The sequence below is a fragment of the Peromyscus maniculatus genome, chromosome 20, assembly GCF_049852395.1.
Source record: "Peromyscus maniculatus bairdii isolate BWxNUB_F1_BW_parent chromosome 20, HU_Pman_BW_mat_3.1, whole genome shotgun sequence".
Taxonomy (NCBI): Eukaryota; Metazoa; Chordata; class Mammalia; order Rodentia; family Cricetidae; genus Peromyscus; species Peromyscus maniculatus.
The window spans coordinates 70864936-70892764 of record NC_134871.1 but is presented as its reverse complement, the minus strand read 5'-3'; the positions used below and the strand labels follow the sequence as shown (position 1 = coordinate 70892764).

The following is a 27829-nucleotide window of genomic DNA, read 5'->3' as shown; positions in this document are numbered from 1 at the left end:
ATTTATTTTCGAGCCCGGGGAGGGGGAGGCGGGGCGGCGAGGGCGCTCCGAGGGGCTGGGCGAGCTGGGGCGGGGGCGGGGCGCTGGGAGGGGCGGGGCGCGGGCCCGGAGGGAGGGCGCTGGGGGCGGGAGAGGGGAGGAGGGGTGGGGGTCCTGCCTGCGGGGGGAGCCTGGGCCGCCCCTTGTCCGGCCACCCCCACTGCCCAGTCCCGCTCCCGGCCGCGGCGGCCGCAGAAGCCGCAGCAGCAGCGGCCCCAGGATGGTGAGCGCCGCTGACCCCCAGCCCTGGCCCGTCGCCCCCGGCCCGCGCTCCCGCCCCGGTCCCTGGGCCGGACGCCCCCCCAGGCCGCGCACACTCACCTAGGACCCGGCCGGGATGCCGAGGTACGCGTCGCAGGCCCGGGCGGGGGGCAGGCGCGGGAGCGCGCGGGCCGGCCGGGGGTCAGGGGGTGGCGACTGTGCGGTCCGATGTCCGGAGCTTTGTCCGCGGGCGCGGGGCCGTGCGAGGCCCGGGGAGGGCGGGGGCTGAGGGGCAGGGGGTCTAACTAGGCGGAGGTCGGAGGGCAAGGCCGGGAGAGACCCGAGCGGGTGCGTGGGAGCCCAGGGTCATTTCCCGGGAGGAAAGGGGGCGATCAGGGATGGGATCGCCGCTCGGCCGCCGACGGGCACCCGCTTCACCGCCGGGTCAGGAGCCGAGGTGGTGGTGGTAGCGAGCGGCGGGCTCTGGGGAGTCTGCGGGCTTGGGGAGAGGGAGCTAGGATTTGCGGGTTCGGGTCCCAGAAGGATCCGGCGGCGGCCGGAGCCCGAGGGCCGGCCCGCAGGCCCCTCCCACTCCGTCAGGTCTTTGTCCAGCGGCCCCTGTGTGTGCGGGAGGGGGTGGGGGCTGGGTTACTGGCCTGGAGATTCCCCGGCATCGTGACGGGGCAGTGACAGGAGACTGAGGCCATTTCTGTCCCTGCGCCCCGAACGCACACGCCTTCCGATTCTCCTCAGCCCGGGACGGCGGTCCCAGCTCAGAGTTGGGGTGTTGCACGAAGCTGCGCTTACTTTCACGCGTGGGTCACTGGTTAACCCTGGACTCCCCCCACCCCCCGCAGTTCCCAGCTCTAGCGAGAGCCCCTTAAAACTTCCCCACTCCTGGAGCCCTCTTCTGGTCTACGCAGAGAGTCCCACTCCCAGACCCTTGGTAGAGGGTCCCCCGTAGATAGTTGGGCACACAGTAAGAGCTTAATAGATGCTGGCTCCCTCCCGGCCCTCTCTGGTCCAGTGGTTCCCGCTGGCCGAGGGCCTGTGGAGCGGTCTGCGCCGGGGAGAGCGAGAGCAGCCTGGAGGAGCCTGCGCCCCGCGGCGGCCCGGAGTGCAGGGGTGGGTGGGCGGGTGGGTGGGCTGTTAAAGGGACGGTCACTAAATCAGGATTAGGCCGTGGGGCTGTCAGGCTGCCGGCCCAGTCTCCATGGATACCTAATTTGGAGGAGAATACAGGACGGAAGAATGTCTGTGTTGTCCGCACCGGCAGGAGAGGCGGAGCGGGCTCCGGCTCTCAGCCCCGCAGCTAGGAGTTGGGGGTCTGCCCCCATCCCCGTTCTGGGTTTACAGACTTGGGGGCTTCTTGATTCCCAGGGTTTGACACCTTCTCCAGAGTCACCCCATATTTGGAATGGGCCTGGAGATGATGTGGTCCAGAGACCTCAGACTGCTTGGGGGAGTTGCGGACCCTCCCAGAGTCCCTTCCGAAACCCCTGAGCATCCTTCCGGAACCTCTGGCCCCCCAGAACCTCCAGGTCGGGTTTGAACGCCCATTCTCTGTTGGGCTTTAGCCCTGCTCCACCCCCCTCAGGGCAGCAAGGGGGTGCCGAGCTGCAGCGCCTCAGGATCTGAGAGCGGGTATTCGGGCCGCCCGGAGCTGCGGGCAGGGGGCGGGGCGGGACTTTCTCCAGTCGCCCGAAGAAAGGGGAGGGTCTTGCTTGGACGGCCCCGGAGGACTGTGTGACAGGCCTCGTAAATCCCCCTTACCCATATTTAACACCATTTCATTTATTTCCACTTGATTCCACTGGTGCCCGCAGTATCCAGAAGCGACCCACACGTCCTTGCTGTACGGTCTTCTAGGGGAAGGCCCTTCTTTACGGACCAACGGGAATCTAGTTGTCATTTAGGACTGGAGTTGTTCCTGGAAGGCCCAGTCAGTCCTCAAGACTTCTCAGTCTCCCTGGGAGGAGGAGAGGGGCCTGAGCGGCACAGGGAGGACGCGGTGGGCCTCCAAGGTCCAGCACATTCTTGGGCTCTGGTGAAGACAGTCGCCAGGTTGAGGTTCACCTACTTAGTTCCAGGACACAGTTCCCAGATTTCAAGGCAGGGAAAAGAGAGGCAAGAGAGAGGAACCCAGGCCCCAGTGTGGCGTTCCAGAGTCCAGTCCTGCTTCCCTCCTGGTCATCCATGGCCACAGCTTTTTATGGATCAAGAGTCCCTCCCCCGCCCCCCCCCCCGCCCCCCCCCCCCCCCCCCCGCCTGGCTGCAGCTTTATTGCTGAATCTCAGGCTCTCCACGCAATTTCACGCCTCTCTGCCTCTGCTCCTGCTGTTCCTTCAGCCAAATGCCTTCTCCATTGTCCTGGTCTTGCCACAACCTCCTCATTCTTCAGGGCCCAGCTAGGATGCTGCATATCCCCCTGTGTCGCCTCCCCAGAGTCCCTGGATGCTGTCATCTGCCCCTCCCTCCACAGTCCCCTTGCCCTGCACCTGTGCCCCCCTTCCGCTGTGGCTGGGTCCAAATGCCTCCAGGAGGCCGGCACACACAGTGCACTTTGTGCACCATTTGGGTGCCCATAAATATTGGCTGGGTGAGGAAAAGGAGTTTCGTGAAGGTTTTAACCAGGTGGTCTGCAAAACCTGGGATCTGGTCACTCCTCCAGGGTGGTGGAGACCCCTGGGTGGCTCAGCTCCTCCTTTCTTCCTCCCCCTTCACCCCTCCTCCTCCCCGATGACCCTCCCCACCCCACCCCCCAGGCCAGGGAGGACTTTGCCCCTTTCCTTCCCCACAGACCAGCATTCTTTCTCTGCCATTATCATCCTGTTAAACAGAGAGGCCAGTCAGGGTCCATATGGATCACATTAACAATTGCTTATTATCTGGCTGGACTCCCCCACTCCCCACAAGTTCCTATTGCTGCAGCCCTGGGTCCCGAGGAGCCCTGCCTTCCCTCCCCCACCAGTGGTCTTGGAGGAGGTCAGGGGACAGGTTGCTTGGCCGCCCTCTCCCTCCCTGACCCCTCTAGCTGAATTTTACCTCTTCTTGCCTTGGCACTCAATGACTTCATCACCGCACTTAATGAAAACCAGGCTCCGCACAGGAGCCTGGCTCAGGAAAGTCCCAGGGCTGCATCTGGGAAGGTGACCAAGGACCAAGGCCTGGCATGCCTTAAGAGCTCTTGCCTGCCAGTGGACAGAAGTCAGGGGCAGCGGCGAGCCATATTCACCTGAAATCCTAGTCCGCCCCTGCTGCTCTCTCGGAGAGCTAGAGAGTCTTCAGAGCTGTGTGACACTGAACTCCAGGGCTTTACCTGCAAAGACTCAAGAAATGGGTCCAGAGTAAAACTGGGTGTGAGGGCTCACACCTCTAATTCCAGCACTAAAAAGGCCGAGACAGAATTACCATGAGTTCAAAGCTAGCCTAGGTTACATAGTTATATATCATCCTGGGCCAGAGTGAGACCTTGTCTCAAAACCCACCACCATCAACAAAAAAGGACCAGGATGTAGCTCACTGATACAATGTATGTTGGGTGACAACACCCACCCCCAGAAGAACAAACAAACAGAAAAGAAATCTAATGGTCTTTCCTGGAGCCGCAGCTGAGTTAGCCTGAGTTGCAGACTGGGTGGGCGGGGCTTATGCTTAAAAACATGTAATGGAAGAATCTAACTAGAGGCGGCAGGGGCCTTTGAGATGACCTCTTCTAGCCGGATGGCGGTGGCACACGCCTTTAATCCCAGCACTCGGGAGGCAGAGCCAGGCGGATCTCTGTGAGTTCGAGGCCAGCCTGGACTACAGAGCGAGATCCAGGACAGGCACCAAAACTACACAGAGAAACCCTGTCTCTAAGAAGAAAAAAAAAAAAAAAAAAAAAGATGACTTCTTCTGCCTTTAATCCCAGCACTCGGGAGGCAGAGACAGGTGGATCTCTGTGAGTTCGAGGACAGCCTGGTCTACAGAGTGAGTTTCAGTTACACAGGGAAACCCTGTCTTGGAAAACAAACAAACAACAACAACAAAAAAAGATTACCTCTTCTGTGGGTCTCTGGACTGGAAGTTAACTCACTGGTAGAGCTTTTGGTTAGACTGTAAAGGTCCTGGTTTGGATTCTTGGCCAGTGGGGGCGCAGACACAACAACAAACTGTGGGTCTGTAACTTGTTTTACAGAGCCCCCAGGGAGGTTAATGAAGGTGTCCCCAGGAAAGGGCACCGTCATTAGCTGACACCACCGTACTCCGTCTTCTCCTTTAAGCTCTGGGACACCTGAAGCCCTCCACCAGTCCAGCCCCTCTGAGGTCCTGAGGCCAGGGTCTGGCCTGCAGCCTAGGCCTGACATCCTTGCTGGGTGTTCATCCCAGGGCTTTGTTACTGGCAGGGGACTGCAGGAGCCACAGGCCAGGCACGGGGAGTCGCTGGGACAGCTTCTGGGTTGGGGGGTTCACGCTGCTCCTCATCTCGGATTGTGTGGCTTGGAAAGAGGCTGATGCTTAAGGGTCCACGTGTCCCTGGGAACAAGGGCCAGAGAGAAAGCCAGCTCTTCTCAGAGCACTTCCTGAGGACCAGGGTGACTCCTGGAGCACTTGGGAAGTGAGCTGAGAATGGGGGTGTGCTTGAGCGTCACAGCGAGAAGGGAACGAGGCCTGAACAAGGGGACAGAGCTCTAGTCTTGGAGGACCCAGGCCGTGAGGGCGACATTCTGCCGACTGGTGCACTTGGCACCTGGCTGCCCTCTGGTTCCGAACTGTGACAGCTTTAGAATTCAGCTGCTAACTGCAGGTGGGCTGGAGTTCATAATGAAAACTTGAGCCCAAGCCCAGCCCTATTGATTTGTTTACCGTGGGACAGTAGCTTGAACTAGGGGCTTTGCCCATGCTAGATCAGCACCCCATCACTGAGCTCTGTCCCCACGCCCCAACCCCAGTTTACGTTGTTAGTCCTGGACCCTACTCTAAGGACGAGCCTGGAGCTGTAGTGACCCTGCCAGTGGAACTCTGGGAAAGTGAGGTCTTCAGTCTCTGTCTCCGCTTCGGGTTTATTACTGCAAGCTGGGGGTAAAAGCCCCGCAGTGGTGATGAGGGCCCTGGTTTCAGTCTGCCTCTTTGTCAATGCAGTATATGCCCATCTCTAGTGACCTACTCAGTGACTCAGAGCCCGGGCACTTCAAAGAACCGCCTCCCAGGGCAGGAGTAAGAAGGTGTATGAGCGAAGGTTCTGGACCACAAGGCTTGCCCACACCATCTCTGAAACCTGTCCGAGGCAGCGTCAGGGTAGAGAACTCAGGAAACATGCAGGAACTGGGGAACCTTCCAGGAGGAACGGGGGAGACAGAAGCCTGTCCTTCTTTTGTCCCATTCAGTGCCTGGTACCCATAGACCAGGGACAAGCTTAGTGATCAACACAGGGAAGAAACTACATTTCCCTGTTTGACCCCTGGATGGATCCCTACCTTCTGTGGTGACCCGGCACGACAACGTCCTGGGTGTATTCCAGCCATGCTCCAAAGAACGCCAGCTATGGTCCCTGGCGTTTCTCCCCTACCATCTGGGCTTTCATGCCTGGAGTCAGGGTCAGTCGCTCTCAAAAACCTTACATTTATTTATTTGTTGACTATGTGTATGTGCCTCTGCAAATGTGAGGAAGTCAGGAGACAGCTTGGGAAGGTGGTTCTCTTCCCACCGTGTGGGTTCCAGGATCAGATTCATATTGTCAGACATGTCACCAAGCACCCTTACCCACTGAACCCTCGGGCTAGCCCCTAGAGGCTGTCTTAGCCTCGTGCCGGGATGGGGGCATTGCCAGCCCTGGCGCTGCCTGGCACAGGCATCGAACGCAAATAGTGGTTGCTAACCCTTGGAGATCGTGTTGCCATTCATCTACCCCCCCCCCCCATTTAAATGTGGTATCACCTTCAAGGAACTTACAAAATGCTGGAGGCCGGCAAAGAGGCAAAAGGACATTCCCTGAATGGAAGGGAGCCTCTGAGGGTGTGGCCACGGAGAGCTGTACAGGGTGGTTCGGAGAGGCTGCGAGGGAGGCCAGCTACCGTAACAGGAACCCTGGGAAGGGGCTTGTCCTGGGGAGGCTGTGTCAGTGCGGTCAGCAGACAACTGGGACAAGGGTCACTCTTCGGGTTTGTCTTCCTGAAACCTTGAGTTCTGTTTGACCCTTGGATGCTTAAGACTCTGGGGAAGTGTTTGCTCCCTGAGGTCATAGGGGGAAAAAAACCAAAAACCCAGTGGTCACTGTACACCTCCCACCCCAACTCCTGGCATTCTGGGTTCTGTCGCCACCCAGTCTGCAGGGTGGTGTCTGTTGGGGACAGTGAGCACTCGACAGCAGACCACCAGGAGAAACTGCCTGTCCCACCTCACTATGCAGAGACAGTGGTTCATGGATGGTTTTGCTCCTTGGAATTACCAGAAGCTAGGGGATTTACCATGAGTGGAAGTTTATTTGAACTTCCTGTGCCTGAGAAGTTCAAGAGCATAGGGCTAGCCTCTGGCAAGGGCATTTATACTGGTCATGACATGTGGACATGTGACATGTGGACGGGCACATGGGCTCTAGGCTGAGACAGAGAGAACTGGCCAGGGATGACTGTCCATTCTGGCAATTGCTATTACCCATTCCTTAAAAAAAAAAAAAAAAAAAAAAAAAGGAGACACTGTCTTACCATATAGCCCTGGCTGGACTTGAACTCACAGAGATCTGCCTGCCTCTGCCTTATGAATGCTAGGATTAAAGGTGTGAGCCCCCATGCTCAGATCCCACTCCTTTTGTGGGAAGTAGTGCTGGGGAGTGACCTGGGGACCGTATGCGTGCCAGGCGGACCATCTACGGCTGACTCATGCTCTGGCTGGACATGAATCCATTCATGAGAGCAGAGCCTTCATGGTCCAACCACCCCTTAAAGGATGGGGTCTCTGTCTCCTGCTTTCTTTGTAATTTTTTTTTTAAGACAGGGTCTTACTGTGTAACCCAGGCAGGCCTGGAGCTCACTGTGTAGCATTGACTGGCCTCAAGTTTCCAGCAATCCCCCACCTCCGTCTCCCAGGTGACATGTGGGTCATCGCACCCGGCATCGGCATGAGTTTTAGCAAGGAGCTCCAATTAAAGCAGCAGGCCTTTCTCCAGGAGAGCTTCCTTTGCAGACAGACATGTCCCTTCGGGGTGGCGCTCTTCCCTGTCATTTCCCCTACTGTCCCACCCTCTTCAGGCCTGAGCGTTGGGTCCTCAGCTCCTTGTCGAGAACGATGGCGTTTTGCCAGTGGGTTACGGGGTGAGGGAGTCTGGGAGTTCAGCTCGGGACCTACGGATTGTCCAGCGGGCACTCACCCACGTGGGAACCGCAGGGGCCTCTCCAGGGGAGGGGAGAGCCCCAGCCTTGACGGCCAGGGTCCCTGTTGGTGGGGACATGGTGGTCACTTTCCTCTGAGTGTGACAGTGACTCTAACTACCATCTGGAGCTAACATGAAGGCTAGAGCTCCTCAGACCTGGGCACAGGAACAGCTTTGGAGGGTGCTGAGCTCTGGGCTCGATTGTAATGGGGGGGGGGGCTCTAGGGAGGCCACATAGGCCACTTGGAGGAGTCAAGTGACAGCCATATCTCTCTAGCTGTTAAATCGAATGGCATCCCTTTGCCCCCCCCCCCCCCGTTCTGGCCTGGTGACTTAGACAAGGGAACTGTGCCTCAGTTTCCTTGTTTGTCACCTGGGAGTGTCGCTCTTGGACCCTTGTGACCATTAAATATCGGGCACATATGGAGTGGGTAATGTGTTGAGAACCCCACCAAGGCAAGCAGAGGGGTGTCCGGTGGTTACATCCCTTTGTTAACCACCCCCACCCCTGTTTCTCCTGCTCTCTCTGTCCCTGAGGTCCTGCAGCTGTGGGAGCCGCCCCCTCGAGGACAGCCCAACACCCAGGTGGACCGGCCAGGCTGCATAGCTGAGTGACTCAGCTCAGCACCCCAGGGCTGGGGAGAGGCTGCCCGGGGATTTGGAGGTGGGCTGCCTGGGCCTGTTTCTTCACCTTTGGTCAGGCAGACACCGTGGGGGCGTGTCTCTCGTCCCCCACCATGCACAGCAATGAGGACACATTTGAGGCCAGGGAAAAGGATCAGCCAGACTTTAAACCTTTTGGAGGCCTCATGCCCTCCCACGTCAACTCAAGGCAACTAGATCCCAGGCCTGGCTGAGTGGAGGGCCAACATGGAGTCTTGGAGGAGACTCTGGGCTCCTGGCCTGAGGCTTATGTTCCAGGACTTTGGAGAAGTTCATGAATAGGTCAGCTTTCCAATGCTACTCTTCTCCTTTTGGACAAATGCAATTTTATTTATACACTGAGAAGTATTTTTGAGAACGATCACAGACTCCTCAGCTGTAAAAAGGGCCGAAGGCTTAAATCTGGCCAAGCGCTCTGACGGTGCCCTGTCTCCTGCCCACTCAGTGCCAAGTCCTGAAGGAAGGTGACCCCTAGGTGCGGACTCACCAGGAGGCAGACTCTCCTAGAGAGCAGTGACCCCAGCTCGGCACAGCAGCGCCTGTGACAGCCCCGTGGGTACTGAGTCCCCACAGCCTGGTGCAGGCCTGTGGAAAGGGAGAGAAGCTGAGTGAGCCCCAAAGGGCCGCTGATGTGAGGTGGACAGCAGGGCCTCGAGTTCAATGAAAACCCAAATCATCTCCAGGAAGTGGTCACGGGAGCTGCAGGTGCAGGGCAGTGCCGATTGCAGGCTTTTCTTCTGGAATGCGGGGGAAGGCAGCTGTCCTAACCGCAGCAGTTACCATTATGAAGCCGGATGGACTAGCCCCTTGCCGTAGGCCTTGGCTCCTTTTGTATCTGAGGAGGCAGTGAGGCAGGGGAAAGATAAGGGGTGAGCATGGGGGAGAGCAGCGTGGGGTGCTTGGCCAGACAGCTTGCCCTAGGGAGATTCACATAGGTACTGGAGTGCTGAGCAGGGAAGAGCAGTTCAGTGAGTGACAGCGGCCGTCAATAAGCATCCAAATGGCGGGACGGTGAAGCAGGGAGCCAGGGATGGCCTCAGAGTCAAGTGGAATTGTAAACAGCTTGGGAGTTCCCCAGTGTAGACCATAGGAAGGTGTTCCGGGCAGAGGGGACAGACAGACAGAGCCCAGCAGAGTGTGGCCGAAGAGGAGACAGGGACAAGGCTGGATTCATCTCCTGACCAGGGCCGCTTCAAGGGAGTCTGTCTCTCCCTTGTTAGAACTGGCTTTGTGCTGTGGACTGGGGGACCTCCTTGGTAGCCAGATGGAAGAAAGACTGGAGAGCAGAGCCAGGCAGAGGGTTCAAACATGGGGCCAGCTGTGGGGGACCATTTCGGAGAATGCCTAGGAACTAGGTGACTGGTGGTCTGGGCTGTGGCTCCCGAGTGGTGACAGTCTTGGGTGAACAGATGGACTCTGGAGGGGGAAGGTGGAATGTTTGCTGGGTCATGTGGAATCCAAGGTCTCTGCACACCCTGGCAGGCCCTAGAGTTTCTCTCCAGGGTTCTTGGCTCTTCAGGTCCCAGGGATAGTGAAAAGTGGGGGGTCAGGCTGGTTAGATCTGGTCAGTGGGCTCTCAGGAGGGACCTGAAATGCAAGCAGGCTGTCTTGCTTGCCTGGGCGGTTTCACAGCGACAGACGAGGCGGCGTTAGGAGGGCCCTGGGGTTCCTAATGGACAGAGAAGAAGCTCGTGGGACAGCTAGAGACAGGACACAGGCTAGAGAGGCAGGGACTGGCTAGGACAGCCTGGGGGCTGCGTTCTCAGGTCCAAAGACAGGTGAGGGCTGTAGGCTGCGCTCTCCCGGGGCCCGGCAGGCAGCTAGGTTGCACTTTGCTCCATAGTCACCCTTCAAACCTGCTGGGTTTTGGGGTGGTGGTGGTGGTGGTGGTGGTGGTGGTGGTGGTTCTTTTCTGGCTGGGAAAGCACTCCTTCTCCAGGGCTCTTCCAGGGCTCTGAGGAGCTCCTTTGAGCCTCCCCTGCCCTGCCTGCTGCCTGCTCGGCCCCAGCTCCCACCAGCACATGCCTTGGAAGTGCTTGGGCTCCAGTCCACCCTGGAGGTGAGACCAGAGATCCAGACAGGTGCCATTCATCTCACAGGCTGACTGGATGGCCTGTGTTCACTCTGTGCGACAGATAAGCCGTGGGACAGGGGAAGGGCTGTGGCCCCTCCCCCACAGTCATCCTCTGGGCTTCCTAGAATGGCCTTAGAAATCCCTAGCCTTGGGCCCTCTTCTGGTTGGCTGTTTAATGGCGGCGGGCTCCCTCAGGTCCGTGGTGGGTCTAAACTGTGCTGGGCGCTTTAGTACTGTACTAAACAGCCGGCGATGAGGAGGGGGAGAAGGGAAGGAGAGTGTCCTGCTGCAGAATGGGCTTACACCACAATCCCCGACCTGCGGTGACTCAGACAGTGTGCAGTGGCCTCCGTTGGCTCCATCCGTCCTTAGGATTTGATGAGGATGCTTCCTTTGGGAAGCACACTGGGTTACACACAGCCCCTTTCTGCACCTTCCCGGGGAGGGGGCCCAGAAGTGATTCCTGGTTGACTGTAACTGTGGCTCAAGGGCAGTGTGGTAGGATGAGTTGTGTTGCCCTCCAAACTGTTGGCAGCCCAGGACTCACTTTTCTTGATCCCGGGAACACGTGCACCCATCCCTATAGCCCATCTCCACAGGCAAGAGGCAGACACAGGTCAGCTCTGGTGACCCCCTCAGAGATCCCTGGCTCGTCACTTAGAGTCCGAAGTGGTGATGCTTTGTTTAAACGAGAATGCTGGTCAACCAGGCTGATCTCTCTTACTCACAACATGGGCCTGAGTGAGGTGGAGCGATCTGTGCTTTCTTTAGGGGAGACACGGGGGTCCTAGCTAGCCTGGTGGGAGGCTAGAGTTTAGGGCATTCCTCAGCAGGGACACTACCCGGAGAGCTGGGTGGAGCAGTTGGGAAAGGGGGGGCGGAGAGAGAGGGCCTTTGAGCTGGAAATGTGATTAAGTCAGGCCCGGCAGCCTCAGGGCAGCCCCGGAGGAAAGAGCTGATTCACTGAGGTGGACAGAGGTTGGGGCCTAGCAGAGGTACCCCCAAAGGCAGCCAGATTACAGGAGGCACTGGCAGGTCCCTGAGCTCTGGGAGTGGGGCTGCGTTGCATAAACATTGGCAGCCTTACATCCCGTGTCCAGCGTCAAGCTCCTCAGAGTGTGGGGAGAGCGTCTGGGAGTCACCCTGGCCTCCTGGGGTTGTAGACAGGCTGATCAGTGAGTGTGTAAATTGGGATTTTATGGATTGCTTTTTCACCGCTGGAGCCCAGACCCCCGAATTCCTCTGAGCCCCAGAATGTAGAGCTTCCTCCTGGGAGGGGGAGGCTCGCTCCCCCAAAGGCCCCGCCCTCCTGCTGTGGCTCTTCCCGAGGCCCCAGGCTTTGTCAGTGGAGGCCGGAGCGGTTCAAATGTGCTAATACACTCCCTGGGGGCTGCTGGACAGGGGGACTAACTCATCAGAGCTGTGATTGGTCAGGGACCTTGAGAGGAGGTTTGTGGAAGCAGCTGTGTGTGTGTGTGTGTGTGTGTGTGTGTGTGTGTGTGTGTGTGTGTAGAGAGGGGTGGGGTGGGGGACGTGGGGGTTGCCCACCCTGCTCAGACCACTGGACAGAGACAAAGGATCTTCAGCTAGCCTGGAACAGGGATTAAGCTCAGAACCAGCTCTGCCCTTACCTGGTCCTGCTGATGAGGGATCCCACTTGTCCATCTCTGCATCTCCACCTGGTGGGGGCTAGTGCATGGGTGGGTGAGTGTGTGACCATGCTAAGTGGCGGGACTGGGTTGCATCTGTTGGGGTAATCTAGCAAAGATCATCTTCCCCTAAGGTTCTCCACGGCCTCTCCCCACCCCCTCCCTCCCCTCTGAGAGATTCACTTCAGCCCAAGCATAGCCAGGCAGCAAGGCTGGGCATGGACTGTCCAGGCCTCAGGGGACACAGCTGTGACCCCCGGACTCTGTTGTCATTTGATGGTGCTTTCACTGTGGCCGCATCTTCCCCCCCTCCCCCCCCCCACCGGCCCCCATCTGTCCTTGGGACTGGATGAGGATGAGGATGGTGGGCAGGGTGGGGGAGGGGTGTTTTAGGAGCCGATGGGGGAGGGAAGCAGGGCCAGCCCGAGGGCCAGATGACAAACTGCCATGTTCTACCTTGTGTCCCCGCTGTCCAGCCTGCCCCGCCTCTCCTTGGGTAGACCAGACAAGCTGGGGGAGGGGTTACCCCAGTCAGGCTGAGGCCATCCCAGGGAAGCTGCAGTCCAGGGTGGCTGTAAAATCATCAGGGAGGCCGAAGGAACAGCCTGGGTCCTGAGGAAGGCCACCTGAGGCCTAAGGAGCTGCCTGCCACCACAGCCCCCAACAAAGCTCAGGCCACAGAGCAGAGCCCTATGATGAGATGAGAGCAGCCAGCCCCGTCCAGAACTTTCCACGGTGATGTCCTATATGGAGCTGATACCACACGTGACTGTTGAGTGCTTGGAACGTAGCTGTTGTGGAACTCCATTTTAATTTTATTAAGTTTTGATGGATTTAAATGTAAATAGTTCCCTGTGGCTGGTGCCTGCCTTTTGGATAGCTGTGGGCTTTAAGAGAAGGGTCTGGGAGCAGAAGGCACCCCTGCCTCGCTATGGCTGTGTGACGAGGCAGGAGGACCCTGCTTGCCCCACCTGGAAATGCTGTCTGCGCTCTCCGTGGCTAGAGACTGCGTGTGGCGGCCGAGCTGTCTTCTAGTGACCCTGCATGGGCCAAACAACCGTAGTAGGAAAGGGGTGGCTGTATTCCTCTAGCTGTGAGAGACTGTAGGAACTTCAGTGGGGGTGCCAGCCTGAGAAGACTTCCTGGAGGAGGAGGCAGGTTGAAAGTAGACAAGCAGAGCAGCAGCCAGGGCATGGGCAGGTGACTGGGCCTCGGAGCCCCGTCCTGGAGACTCACTGACGTGGATCCTGAGCAACGCCCCCAGGATCGAGGCTGGAGCGGGGAGCAGGGCCAGAAGCATATGGGTTGAGTCACACTCCACTCTTAACAACTGTTTTAACCTTGGGAGAATCCCTGTCCCCTCCCAGCATCCATTTGCTCCTCCTTAAGACAGAGGAACAGAGTCTCCGTTAGTGAGCACTAAGAAGGAAGACCGATGCTAACTAAAAGTTTTGCAAATCCTACCAGCCCAGGAAAAGTGGAAGGCTTACTCCTCAAGGGTGCCAGCCCCTGGCCTGGCCTCTCCGCAGGACAACAGATGGTCACAGCTTGGCTGTGGCCCTGACCGAGGACACAGACAGGGATTCTTTGCTGCCCCTTCCCCCCCCCCCAGTTCATGTGTGCACACACAGCCCAGATGGGGGCCACTTGGCCAGCTTAGCTCAGGCTGACCTCCTGCTGTTTGGCGTTTGACATATGAGGAGGCCAGGGGCAGTAACCCCCACTCCCCCACCCTGGAGAGGAGCCAGGCTGGCGGGGAGGCCTCGCTACCTCCAGGAAGCAGGGTCCCAAGGGCCCTGATCTCTTTACCATGTGTCCGTGGCCTTTGATGGGAATTCCATCGCCCCCTTTGTCTTCCCTTGGAGGCCTGTGGGAGGGAAGCAGAAGGGAGATGAGAGAGAAATGAGGCTGGGTGGGTCCCAGGGACCTGGGATGGGTGCCTTTGGGCTCCAGTCGGGTTGGTGCTGAGCATGTTCCTCTGGTGTTCGCAGAGACACAGTGCCCTCTCCACACATTGCTGGCTTCTCTTGCCAGCCTACCGTCTTAATGAGACACTCCCATTTTCTTATAGGGAGACAGAAGCAGTTTGGGGCCTCTTTGCCCATCCACCCACCCATCTGTCCATCCACCCACCCACCCACCCATCTTTCCCCCCACCTATCCATCCATCTTTCCACCCATCCTCCTGTCTGTCTGTTCATTCGTCCATCCTCCACCCACCCACTCACCCATCCATCTATCCACCCACCCGTTTGTCCGTCCATCCATCCATCCATCCATCCATCCATCCATCCATCCATCCATCCATCCATCCATCTTTCCACCCACCCTCCTGTCTGTCCATCCATCTGTCCATCTATCCACCCACCCACCCACTCAAACACCCATCTTTCCACCCACCCATCCATCCATCTACCCACCCGTTTGTCCATCCATCCATCCATCCATCCATCCATCCATCCATCCATCCATCCACCCACCCACCCATCCACCCGTCAAGTCCATCCATCTGTCCGTCCGTCCGTCCGTCCACCCGTCCGTCCATCTGTCTGTCCAACCATCCATCCATCCATCATCCATCCATCCATCCTAAAACCTATCAGAACTTACGGTGTGCCCGGCATGTCTTAGCTGCCTGGGAAAGGACAGTGAAGGACAGGAAGCCCCCGCTCTCCTGGGGTTTTTGTGGATCCACAGAGGAGAACGCACAGATAGCCCATACAGGACGAGCGCTGGCAAGACGATCAGGCGGAGGGGACAGTTATGAGAAGTGAGGTGACCCAGTCAGACAGGGTTCAGAGCATCGCGCTGGCTAGTGGAGAACAGAGCGGAGCCCGTGCGGTACCTGGGGGCGCAGGAGAGATGTCTCTGGGGGCGCTGAGAAGGGGTTTCATTTGTACACATTTTGAAGTCAGGGCCAGCTGATCTGTTGGTCTGCAGTGTGAAGGCGTGGATGGTCATGGGTGGCATCTGCCCGAGCAGTCTGGAGGGAGGCAGCTGCCCTCTCCACCATGGAGAAGGCTGTAGGATGGGGTGGTAGCCAGAGTTTGATTTGGGGACATGCTTTTGTTTTTGTCTTGGCGTTTTGAGACAAAGTTTTATGCAGGCTGGCTTCAAATCCCTTATTTAGCTGAGGAACTCCTGAATCTCCTGCCTCCAGGTTCCAAGTGCTGAGATTCCACAGGTGTGTGCTACCACGCTCAGCTTTGAGTTTGAGACGTGTTCCCTGTGGCAGTTGGACTGGAGGCCACATGTGCCAGCCATGGTGGAGTACAGTTAAGAAACCAAGGCTGCGGGACCCTGTCTAGGTAACATCTATATACAAGGGACGGTCAAATTTTTGAGCCTGGCTGTGATCATCCAAAGACATGCATGAAGAGACAAGCCCGAGCCCAGGCCTGTGAGTGTGTGGAGGCTGGCTAGGGGCATGGAGGGCAGCTAAGGGAGCAGAGATGAGGTGAAGTCAGAGGGAGCCTGCTGGCCTGGTGCCTGGGTCAGCAGAGCCTGAGGAGGATGCCGGTGAGTGGAGTGCCGGGCCGGAACACAGAGCCAGACCAGGTCGAAGATGAAAGGAGAGGAACCAGAAATACTAACCTACGTGACTTTCAAACTGTTGGTTCTGGGAAAGTTGTAGGCAGCTGGCAGAGGCACTAGTCAGAGGGAGAGCAGAGCTTATTCCAGGCTCTGCCCCCGACAGAGGGAAAAAGCGCAGCGTACTGTGGGCTGAGGAGGACACAGTGGAGAGAGGGGGGCCCCCCAGGAAGGAGGGAATCTGGGACAATGCCACTGAGTGTTAAGAGGGAAATTAGGGCCCAAGAGGAAGCCCACACACAACTCATTAGCCCATCCGCCCCTGTTCTTGTGGCCATGAAGACTTTATCCAGCCTCCCAAGGAGGTAAGGGGTTAGTGATGGAGGGCCTGGGAAGGATTCATGAAAGACACAGGACTCACCATGGACCCTGGTGGACCTAAAAGACTTAGTGAGCAGAGAGGGCATGGCAGGCGTGAAAGCCTGTCCGTGGTTCTGAATGAGCTGGGCTGAGTTTTCTGGATATCTTTTGGGAGGAACAGTGGCTTGCATTCGTTTGTTAGGCTGGTGCCCCTCAGCAGAGGCCTGTGTTCCTCACAGAAAATTGATAAAGGAGGAGCTACTCGGATAGAGGCAAATGGAGAATCAGTCCAAAAAAAAATAAAAAGAGCTTTGAGGTCCGGCCCCTCCTCACTCCCTCCGTTCATGTCTGCCAGCCCTGTGCTTATTTCTTGTGCCCCTCTGTGCCCCACGGTCTTGACTCTGGCTCTGGGCCAGGAGTAGAGCTAGGGACAGCTGGGGAGGGAGGCCCCTGGTCCCTCAGAACACTACTCCTTACGTGGCACATGAACCTTGGCATGATGGGTGCAGAGAGAACATGCTGGTTCCTAGGGAAGAGGTCCCCTTCCTAGGGCCGGCCACACCTCAGTGGTATCGGTCTAGCCTCTGCAAACGCCTACTTCTGTAGGGAGAATGGGAGTCAATGAGAGGACCCGTGTGGACACTGCTTGCGGCTCAGCACGGTTCTTCCTTCTCTTATCTCGGGCCTGGAGTCTGCGCCAAGGCTCCAATCTTCGCAGACCCGTTTTGGGTGACGGCCACAGCCCCAGATAGCCTTGGCTGTCTCGGAACTTCCAGAATAAATCTTTTCTCCCTCTCCTGACCCCATCCCTTTTTTGCTATTCAAACAAACAAACAAACAAACAAAAAACCCAACCTGGCAGGGCTGGAGAGATGGCTCAGTGGTTAAGAACATATACTGCCGTTGTAGAGGACCTAAGATTGGTTCCTGTTCTAGGCTCTTCTTTCTCCTGTACCTGGCCACCAACCAGCTCCCAAATCATGACAGAGAGACTTACTAGTTTTGAATGTTTGGCCTTAGCTTAGCTTTTTTTCTTTTCTTTAAAGACCTCTACTTATTTATTATGTATACAGTGTTCTGCCTGCAGGCCAGAAGAGGGCACCAGATCTCATTACAGATGGTTGTGAGCCACCTTGTGGTTGCTGGGAATTGAACTCAGGACCTCTGGAAGAACAGCCAGTTCTTAACCAGCTCTTAACCGCTGAGCCACCTCTCCAGCACCTAGCTTAGCTCTTTTATCTGAAATTAACCTGTTTCTCTTCATCTACTGTTTGCCTCGGCTTTTTACTTGTTTTACTTCTGTATATCTTACTTTCACAGCTTCTTGTCTGTCTGTCTGGCAACGGTTGCCTGACTTCTTGCCCTAGGCGTCTTCTTCATTTTTTTCCCCTCTCCTCTCAAGCCTAAAGTTTGCTTCCTGTTTATTCTCTCTGCCTGTCAGCCCCACCTACCTATCCTTCATCTGCCTAGCTATTGGCTGTTCAGCTCCTTATTAGACCAATCAGGTGCCTTAGGCAGGCAGGGGAAACAGATGCAACACATTTTACATAATTAAACAAATGCAGCATAAACAAATGTAACACATCTTTGCCTAGTTAAAATAATAGTCTACAACAGGTTCCTAGCATCCATGTTGAGTGGTCTATATTATGCCCTCTTCTGGCATCTGCTGGTACTTGCACTCATGTGCACATAGCCTCACAAAGACACACACACACACACACACACTTTAAAAATCTTTTAAAAACTCTTATCAAGGGTTTGGAGGGATGGATCAGAAGTTAAGAATACTGTGTTTCCAGAGGACCGGGTTCAATCCCCAGCACCCACATGGCAGCTCACAACCATTTGTCACTCCAGTCCCAGGGGACACAATACCCTCTTCTAGCCTCTTTGGCCACCAGGTATGCACTTGGTGTGAAAGCAAAACACCCATACACATTCAAAACAAAACAAAACAAAAAACTCTGTTGACTGTAGCCCTGTGAGTCCCGTTAGCACCAAAAAATTAAAGTTATCAGAGCTTTGAGGATTGTAGTGATTTTTTTAACTTAATTTTGAACTGACAACAAAAATTTGAATGTTTTCGATGAATATACTGTTATAAGGCTAAAGCACACTCGTTCTGTACATCACTTCACATGGTTATCTGTGGTAAGAACATTTAGTCTTCGGCAGTTTTCAAGTATACAATATTATGTTAACCACAGCCATGGGGATGTACACAGCCCTTGCCCGTTCCTCCTAACTCAGATGTTGTATTTTCTGGTTGATACCTCCCCGTTCCTTCTTCCTCCTTTACAGTTTCCTCCCTCTCTCCCTTTTCCTGACTACACCCAGTTAGCTGATCAAGGCTGTAAACTTGGGTCACAGTTGGACCCAGTCCTGCTTGTCTATTAGCTGGCACATGGTTGGTGACACTCTGAAAGTACTGGAAGGCTAGAAGAAAGTACATTTAGTAAATATGGACCACGGTCACTTTTCTGGCAACTTCTGCTAATTCCTAGGCATGCATTGAGCCTGGTTCTGTGCCAGGCCCCCAGAGCATCCCCCAAGCAGGAGGATCCCTCTGTCCTGGGGCCTGTTCTCTGGCCTGGAACTGAGGAGAGAGCTTTCTGTGTGGTAATTGCAAGTGCCCAGTCCTCCAGAGACCCATGTCATGGTTTCTCTTTTCTTTTTCCAATAGGTGGGGGTTGGCATGAGGGCCAGGGTCCGAGGAGAGTAGGGAGGCCTGTTCGGGCTCTGCCAGGGAGTGCGGACCCCTGGGATGAGTTGTAAGCGGTAGACAAAAAGCCTGTGACAAAGGGCTGTGGGAGCCTCGGTGAATAGATTAATGAGATCTCCATACGGAGGCCCCACAATGCGATTCTCCACTGGGCCCTTTTGTCCCAGGCTGAGATAATGGAGCTGGAGGAGACTTGTCCAGAAGGGGGCACCAGCCCTCCTCCACTATGGCTGAGTGGGGTCCCCCCCACTCCCAGTGGGTAATGGAATCTGGAATCAGAATTTCTGAGGTCTTAAGGGGCTTATAGGGAATGGGGAGAGGTGTGGAGACCCTGTGTGGCTGCCGCCTGTTCCCATCCAACTCTGTCTAAATCCTGCAACTTAATCTCTAAGAAGCCCGTTAGGATTCTGGTGTAGTGTTTGGACTCCTCCCATGGAGCCAGTTGTTACTGACAGACGAGTGTAAGGCACAGAGAGGTGAGGCATTTGGCTGGTGGCCTCCAGTGACAGCGTGGGGGCTGCTGGCTAAGCTGTCAAAACTTGGGCCAGGCCTGGGGCACCGGGCTGGGGGTGGGGCGCTCCCAGGCAGGGAGGCGGCGCAGGGCTGAAGCTGGTTGTGAAGGCTGAGACGCGTGTTTTGCAACCCTGGACTTCCTGGAAATGAGAAGTGGGGCTGAAGGAGAAACGATTCTTCTCTCCAGTAGTTCTGTAACCACTGACTGCCGTACCCCATGTGTGGAAAGAGGGTGCTTTACCCAGAGTCCCAACTACCACTAGGGCAAGCCGCAAAACCCCAACTAGGGACTGTCTGCCAGCTCTGGCCACGTGCAGTTGTGTGACTGCGTATCCACAGGGAAAGGAACAGCCTTTCGGGGGCTATTTGGCCAGGAGGATACAAATTTCCCCCATGAGTTATGAAGACCAAATCCACAGCACTGGGAGACAGCTATGTCTACAGGGAAATATTGAAGCCATTTTCTTAGGCTGGACAGGAGTGAGCACTGTGACTCTCTCCTCAGGCTGAAGGACAAAAGCGCTTGGAGACAGGCACCGCAGGATGACGTCCAGGGCCAGAGTTTTGATCCCTGCCTGCTGTGGGTCTTGGAGGGAGGTAGGGCTCTCTCTTCAACAGTGCAGGGCAAGCACAGAGCAGGGTTCTGTCACAGGGCATGAGGACCATCCTGTCCCGTCAGAGCCGGAAGCAGGCTTCAGGCCAGCTCCTGGCCCCAGCCCCCAGGTCAAGGGAGCCATTCAGTCACTGAGCCAGAGAGGGGTACTACTTGGGACTTAGAGTTTGTACTGCTTTTCCCACATCATTTTAAATCCTCAGCCCCTCAGCCTGTTAGGTATTATGCCCTTTAATCTGGAGAAAATGAGGTCCCATAAGGCTGGGCAGTCTGTTCAGGGTCCCCTGTGAGTGTGTGGACGTGGCTTTGAAACAGGCCTCCCTGATTCAGGGCTCCACTCTTGACTAAGTCCTCACCCCTGGCTCTGATGACCCAGGGACGATAGGACGGAGTGAGTCGGAAGGAAGCGGAGGGGGAGGTTGTCTGTGTGGAGCGTTAAGGGCTGGTAGGAGCAGGGAGTTAGTGATCTCCATCTATGCCGGAGGCCAGGCTGGTGTGGCTTAGTGTGCGAGGAAGCACCTGGGACCACTCTGTAGCGTGCATACAGCTCAGTTGCTCTTGCTGGGGACCTTCACTCTCAAGTGCATGTAACGCTATACATACTCTTGCCGTCTGCTGTGTCTCTGGGATCCTTTTTGCTGCCATTTGCAACCAGAGCGCAGATCCTGGAGCCTGGCCTCCCTCCCTTTTTTGTTTGGGCCCAGGCCTTAGGCACTCGGGTGCAGACCAGATCTTTGTCCTTCCTTCGCTAGGTTGGAGGAAATGCAATGCTCCAGAACTCAGCTTAGCAGATGTTGCTGGAGGCAATGGTTCCTTGCCTACCTGCTAGCCTAAAGGACATGTAGCAGACCCGGTCACTACACGTAGACCACGGTCACCAAAAGAAGGGGTACAGAGCCAGGCTGGTAGTTAGTGGGGACCCAGGGCCGAGCGAGGTCATCTTGGAGATGAGTTACACTCACGATAGGGAAGGAGCGGGTATGCAGCAGTTAGGTTGGCCCCATGGGGTCAGACCAGATCCTGGTTGGGTCAGAATGGGGATCTCCAGCTGAGGTGGGTAGACCATCAGGCTTTGGCCTACAAGGTGCACACAGATGCAGGTAAAGGTGGAAATAGGGGCAAATGGCATCATTTCTCCTGGTAAACATGGAGAGACTATGATCTAAAGCACCTGAGGAGACAAGCCAGTGACTAGGCGACATGCCAGGCATCAGGTCTCCTCTCAAGAGGGCTGACTTCTGCAGAAGAGAGTGAGACTCAGGCTCAGAGGACGAGTGATCCCCAGTGGTACCTGGGGAGGACTTAAGTGCAGATTGCCTGGCAAGGGAGAAGGAAACTCGTGGGGACAAGTCCAGGCCTGGACCTTATTGTGCCCTTCATCCCCTGCAGGGTTAGTGTGCTCCCGAGAGACACAGTCCTTAAGGTCACGTGTCTGCTCTGTATTGATAGTCCAGGAGCCAGCACACAGGTGAGAGTACGTGGGGTCGGACCCTGGGTTGATGGAGTAACAGGACACTGGCATCTATGTAACTGATGCCACCTCCTCTGACCCCATCGTCGTTGGACAAGTCGTGACTTCATGTCCCAGGAAACTGCCCCTTTATCACCAGGTGATGGCTCTCATCTTTGAAAAGCCCTCAGCGGGAGCTGGGGACCTGACCCCTTCCTTGTGTGTCTTCCTTCCGGCGGCTGGTACCTCCAGAACTTTTAGGTACTAGCGCACAGCTACGCCTTTTCTAGGTGGACCCGCGGGCCTTTTGGCTACGAGGTTGATAGAGATGTAGATAAAAGTGAAAATGGGGCCCATTTCCCTTTCCAAGGCTGTTTCTTGCCATCAGTCGAGCCACGGTCACAAGAGTAGTGAGAATGACCAGCTGCTGCCGGTATGGACAGCTATGCAGAACTGCAGGGACACTGCTTTCAGCCTCCTGCACACACCCCGACACGTCTCCAGAGACCGCATTTCTTGGTCCTCTCTATAGGCTCACAGTGTGTAGTTTTGTAGCTGTGCACTGTACAAGAGCCCGGAATAGGTCTGTAGGTTGTGATGTCTCCAGCAGGTGGCAGTACAGTGCCCAAAGGGGCCGGCTGTGGTTTGCCTTGCTTTGTGCTGCTAAAGCTGGTGTTAAAAGTCCAGGGCTCCGTCTGAGCGCAAGGAATGCAGGTGTGCATAACTGCAGCCGGCTAGCCCTGAGTATTCCTGTCACCCAGGATGCACTGCTCCCTGGAACGGCTCAAGATGCCACGAAGACACTTTGGTAGAGCTCTTGGGTGAGTCCTTCTCAGCCAGGAGAGGCGTGTTCTCCTGAGCGCCAGGACCCCAGGCACGCACCTCTATTCTCCTGTTTCACAAAGGATGTTATTTACTTGACTTTGGCTGATTGAACCACCCTCACCACCCTTTAATCTAACTCCATGCCTAGCAAAGCACATAGCTTTTGCTCAATACAGTTTTTGCAGAGAAGTTAGAGGTAATGCTTCCTAGTGTTTACCTGGCCTTCAGGAGCCTTGGGTTCAGTCCCCGCTGCAGCCAAACACACACACACACACACACACACACACACACACACAGCCACACAAAGTGTGCCAAAGGAGGAACCTGCTAAATAAACTCACCAAAAGCTTGGGCTTGGGAAATAATCACCACAGAACTTGTGTTTGGGTATGCCATGGGCTCATTTCGACTTTGAGATTTTGTTCTGGGGTCAGGCTGGCTGACTGGAGCCATGTCCAATTGCTCAGGCCGTCTTACTAGTTCAGGACTCGTGCCCTGATGGGTGCCAGAGGACAGACAGTTCAGGGAACAGCCTTGGAATGTTCTGACTGTCAATGGTGCAGAGACACTGTGACATCGCACAGATCCGCTCCCTGACCCCACACCCCAGGGACAGTTTTGTGTCCCTCTGAGGACTGGTGTCTCGCAAAGTGAGAGATGTACCTCCCTCTTTATTTGGTGACTGGGAAGTTCAGAGCAAATTAAGGTTCACTCTTTTAACCCCTCCAGTGCTGGTGATAGAACCCAGGTCTCTGAGCATGCCAGGCAGGGACTTTACCAGCTCTGGGACGCACTTAATGGGACCTGCATGCTCTGTACTGCCCCGTGGACCTCAGCAAATGATCTGCCCATTCCAAATAATGTTTGTGATGCGAACAGGCAGGTTTGGAAGGGAGCAGGCAGGAGAACCTGCCCAGACTCCACAGCTACTACAGATAGCAGTTGGCAGCGTTCTAGTTTTAGGAAGAGGCCCAGAGAAATCAAACGGAAAGGAAGTAAGGGTTGCTGGCTTAGCAACCGTGGTTTTCGGGGTTGATGGGAAGGACCACACTCCAGGGCACTTCTGACCTCAGGCCCAAAGTGGACTTTGGATCTCTTTGAAGGCCAAGGTGAACAAAGAATCTCACAGTGTCAACCTGGTTGGACCTCCTAGCTCTGGGCCTGCCTCACCTCTGCAGTGGTCAGCATATAGTGGGTGAACAGCAGTGTCTGTCACCTACGAGCCTCACACGGGCTAGCTCTTCTCCCAGCCTGGCCCTTCCCTCTGGTAGGTCCCAATAATGACCTTTGTTCCACAGAGGGGCAGAGCCCGTGTGGTGAGGATAACCACTGCCTGACGTGTGCAGTTAGGGCTAGCCATGGCATTTCTAGGTCCTTCTTGGTGCCAAGGAAACTATTTAAAAAAACAAAAACAAAGCCGGGCAGTGGTGGCCCACGCCTTTAATCCCAGCACTCAGGAGGCAGAGCCAGGCAGATCTTTGTGAGTTCGAGGCCAGCCTGGTCTACAGAGCGAGATCCAGGAAAGGTGCAAAGCTACACAGAGAAACCCTGTCTCGAAACCTTCCCCCCCCCCAAAAAAAAAAACACCAAAAAACCCAACCAAACAAAAATAAATAAATAAAAATTAAAAAAAAAACAAAAACAGGGCTGGAGAGGGGCTCAGAGGTTGAGAGCCCTGACTGCTCTTCCAGAGGTCCTGAGTTCAATTCCCAGCAACCACAATGTGGCTCACAACTATCTGTAATGAGATCTGGTGCCCTCTTCTGGCCTGCAGGCAGAACACTGTATACATAATAAAGAAATAAATCTTTAGGGGCTGGAGAAATGGCTTAGAGGATAAGAGTACCGACTGCTCTTCCGGGGGTCCTGAGTTCAATTCCCAGCACCCACATGGTGGCTCACAGCCATCTGTGGTGGGGTCTGGTGACCTCTTCTGGTCATACATGCTGTATACATAACAAATAAATAAATCTTAAAAAAAAAAAAAGAAAAAAAAAAAAGAAAGAAATCTTTAAAAAACAAAAACAACTAATTCTAGGTCCAAAGCGTGGGAGGGTAGCCTGTCATCATCTAAGTCTGGGGACCACCAGTGGGTCCCCGGAGCCACTGCAGGAGCTGACCAGTCACTGTTCTTCTTACCTGCAGCTCTGTCGAAGATGCACTGGACACCAGAACACGCCCAGCCCCTCAACCAGTGGCCAGAGCAGCACCTGGACGTCTCCTCCACTACCCCATCGCCGGCCCACAAGTTGGAGATGCCTCCAGGGGGTCGCCAGCGCTGCCACTACGCTTGGGCACACGACGACATCTCCGCCCTCACTGCCTCCAACCTCCTCAAGCGCTACGCTGAGAAGTACTCCGGAGTCCTGGACTCGCCCTACGAGCGCCCGGGCCTAGGCGGCTACGGTGACGCCGCCTTCCTCAACGGCGCCAAAGGGGACCCGGAGCCCTGGCCGGGGCCGGAGCCCCCTTACCCCTTGACATCGCTCCACGAAGGCCTCCCGGGAGCCAAGCCGGCCGGCGGGGGTGGGTCCGCGGGCCTCGGGGGCTCCCCGGTAGTAGCCGGGAACCTGGCCGAGCCGCTGTACACGGGCAACGCGTGCGGGGGCCCATCGGCGGCCACCGAGTACGCGACGGGCTACGGGGGCGGGTACCTGGCGCCCGGCTACTGCGCGCAGACGAGCGCCGCGCTGGCCGCGCCGCCCCCGGCCGCGCTCCTGCAGCCAGCCCCGCCGCCGGGCTACGGGCCCTCGGCGCCGCTCTACAACTACCCGGCGGCCGGCTACGCCGCGCAGCCCGGCTACGGTGCGCTCCCGCCGCCCGCCGCGCCCCCCGCGCCCTACCTGCCGTCGGGCCTGGCGGCCCCCACGCCCCTGCCGGCCCCCGCACCGCCCCGGCCCGCGCCCTACGGCTTCCCCGCCGCCGCCGAGGGCGTGTCGCTCAAGCGCAAGGCGGTGGACGAGGGCGCGGAGGCCCGCTACCGCAAGTACGCTTACGAGCCCGCCAAGGCCCCCGCGGCCGATGGTGCCGCCTACCCCGGCGCGGACGACGCCGAGTGTCGGGGCAACGGGTTCCGCGCGAAGCCACTCGGAGCTCCGGAGGAGGGGACGGGCAAGTACGGCGGCGGGGGTGGGGGCGGCCCTCTCAAGGTCCTGGGCTCCCCCGCCTACGGCCCTCCTCTCGAGCCCTTCGACAAGTTCCCGGAGCGGGCCCCGGCCACCCGCGGAGGATTCACGGCGCCGTCGGGGGAGCCTCCCAAAGGTGTGGACCCGGGGACCCTGGAGCTGGTGACCAGCAAGATGGTGGACTGCGGGCCCCCGGTGCAGTGGGCAGACGTGGCGGGCCAGGGCGCGCTCAAGGCGGCGCTGGAGGAGGAGCTGTTGTGGCCCCTGCTCAGGCCGCCCGCCTGTCCCGGCAGCGCGCGCCCGCCGCGGACCGTGCTATTCTTCGGGCCCCGCGGCTCCGGCAAGGCGCTGCTGGGCCGCTGCCTCGCCACCCAGCTGGGCGCCACGCTGCTGCGCCTGCGCGGGGCCGGCCTGGCCGCCTCCGGCGCCGTCGAGGGCGCGCGCCTCCTGCAGGCGGCCTTTGCGGCCGCGCGCTGCCGGCCGCCCGCGGTGCTGCTCATCAGCGAGCTGGACGCGCTGCTGCCGGCGCGGGACGACGGCGCCTCGCTGCGGGCGCCCCTGCTGGCCTGCCTGGACGGCGGCTGCGGCGCGCGCTCCGACGGCGTGCTGGTGGTGGGCACCACCTCGCGGCCGGGGGCCCTGGACGAGGCGACCCGCCGGCGTTTCGCGCTGCGCTTGTACGTGGCCCTGCCCGACGGCGCGGCGCGCGGGCAGATCCTGCAGAGGGCGCTGGCTCAGCAGGGCTGTGCGCTGAGCGAGCGGGAGCTGGCCGCCCTGGTGCAGGGCACCCAGGGCTTCTCGGGCGGCGAGCTGGGGCAGCTGTGCCAGCAGGCAGCGGCCGAGGCGGGGCTCTCCGGACTGCAGCGGCCCCTTTCCTACAAAGACGTGGAGGCTGCTCTAGCCAAGGTGGGCCCTCGGGCCTCCCCCAAGGAGCTGGACTCGCTAGTGGAGTGGGACAAAATGTACGGCTCCGGACACTGAGGGTGGCAGAGGGGAGGCCACCTCCGCCTCGGGGGATGTGCTTGGCCAAAGGAGTGATGAATGTGGGGTGGGAGAGGGGAGGGCTCTGCCGGTGGATTTGTTTTTTTGTGGGAAGGAAAAATGTTCCTGCCCGGCAGATCGATGCCATATGCACCGTGTACTCAGGTTTCTCCTATTTATTGTGGACGGGGAGTTCGCCATCTCCGCCGGGCACACCGGGCACACCCGACATGAGCTGGCACCAGGGCCTAGGGAACTCCCGCCCTCTCTCCACAATCCTTTTGCCTCCTTGCCCCCTGAGCATCCTCCTTCCCCGGTCTACCTCCTCTGTATTGACTTAGTTTCTCAAGGCTTTGTCCCTGCCCCCCCCCCCCCCCCCCACTGTCCCTGTTCCTTTCGGCTCCACTTTCCGGTCCCCACCTCATCTGTCGCCCTCTGTGCTTCTCTGGGTCTCCTGGACTCGGCTTTAACCCCTCCTCACTGTTCCGCGTTCACACCGCAGCGTCTCTTGACAGTTCTTTTGGCCCAGAGGCTGAGAAGGGGGTGTAGTGAGCCCCACAACCCCCTCAGTACACTTGCCCGCCTGACATCTTGGGTCTAAGGGGTGGGAACAAGGAAAGGGGGGGGACGACACCCAAAGAAGGGTTTTATTTTGTTTTGTTTCGTTTTTTTGGTTTGTTCATTTTTGAGGTTTGCCCCAGAAATGTAGGTTGCTTAATATTTTAGGCCTCTTATTTTTGTAAGATGTGTAGGATTTGCTGTTTTTCGTTTTATTTTGACAACTCAGGAAGAAACTGACCTCAGAAAGAATGTTAGACTTTGCCTGCTCTCCTGTTACCCCAGCCCCACCCCAGGGGAGCAGATTCTCCCAGACCAGAGAGATTTGGGGCTGCTGAGGAACACCAGATAGGAGCCCCAAACTGCTGTTGCTGGGATAGAAGCAGAATGTAGCCAAGGGCTTCCTCCCTAGGCCCAGCTCGGGAGCAAGAGGAGAGGGTGGGGGCAGGGCACACCACAGGGGGGTGAGGCTGGCTCCCTTATTGCCTCTGTCTCCTGTGGGCTCCGTCCTCGGCTCCAGGTTGTCTGCGAAGCTTACAAGGGGCTGGGGTGCTCTTGCCCATATCCTGCCTCAGAAGTGACCCAAGTAGAATGTTCTCAGGCCACCTCACTGGACACCTGCTTGGCCAGAGGCTCCCTAGCCCAGGCTAAGAGGATTCCCTCAGGAATGAAGATGATCTAGCCGGAAGTCTGGCTGGGCACAATATTGACTACTAGGAGCCAGGCCACCTGTTCCTCTGGGACCTGTCAGGAGGCAGAGCGTTGCTCTGGAGAAAGTCCTGTGGGGAGTGTCTTTACTTGCTCCCCTGGAGGGTTGGGCCTGGAGAGTACAGGGTGTTGTCCTGTGACAGAGGGACTAGGACCCTCCTCTTCCCACCCGATTCCTCCTCCTGCTTGTTCCCCTCACAGGGCTTCAGTGGTTTAGCCCCTCAGATCATGTCACAATCTTGGTACAAAGAAGGGACGGACGCTCCCCATCTTTGTCCCACCCTAGCGCCCCCCTTATCCCTACAGTTCCTAGTCCCCTGTCATGAGAGATGTGGTAGAGACCAGGGTGCTGAGGGCAGGCGCTAGCCGTGAGTGTGGACAGGAAAGCTCTGCCTCCTCTTCATCCTTGTTCTCTCCGAGCCTCTCTCTGGAGCCAGCCGACCAAGGGCGGGACTCAGTGCTG

General features: G+C 57.1%; 1 protein-coding gene across 1 annotated transcript; it reads left to right on the top strand.

Moving 5' to 3' along the window:
- Window positions 1-156: 156 nt before the first annotated feature.
- Fignl2 (fidgetin like 2) lies at window positions 157-26214 on the top strand. The gene is made up of 2 exons (XM_076556865.1): window positions 157-384; window positions 24140-26214. The coding sequence occupies exon 2, from the start codon at window positions 24151-24153 to the stop codon at window positions 26098-26100; it is 1950 nt and encodes a 649-aa protein (XP_076412980.1). The 5' UTR covers window positions 157-384; window positions 24140-24150; the 3' UTR covers window positions 26101-26214.
- Window positions 26215-27829: the final 1615 nt, after the last annotated feature.

Excerpts from the sequence above, each read along its gene's own strand:
- Fignl2 (XM_076556865.1), top strand. The coding sequence starts at position 24,151 with ATGCACTGGACACCAGAACACGCCCAGCCCCTCAACCAGTGGCCAGAG.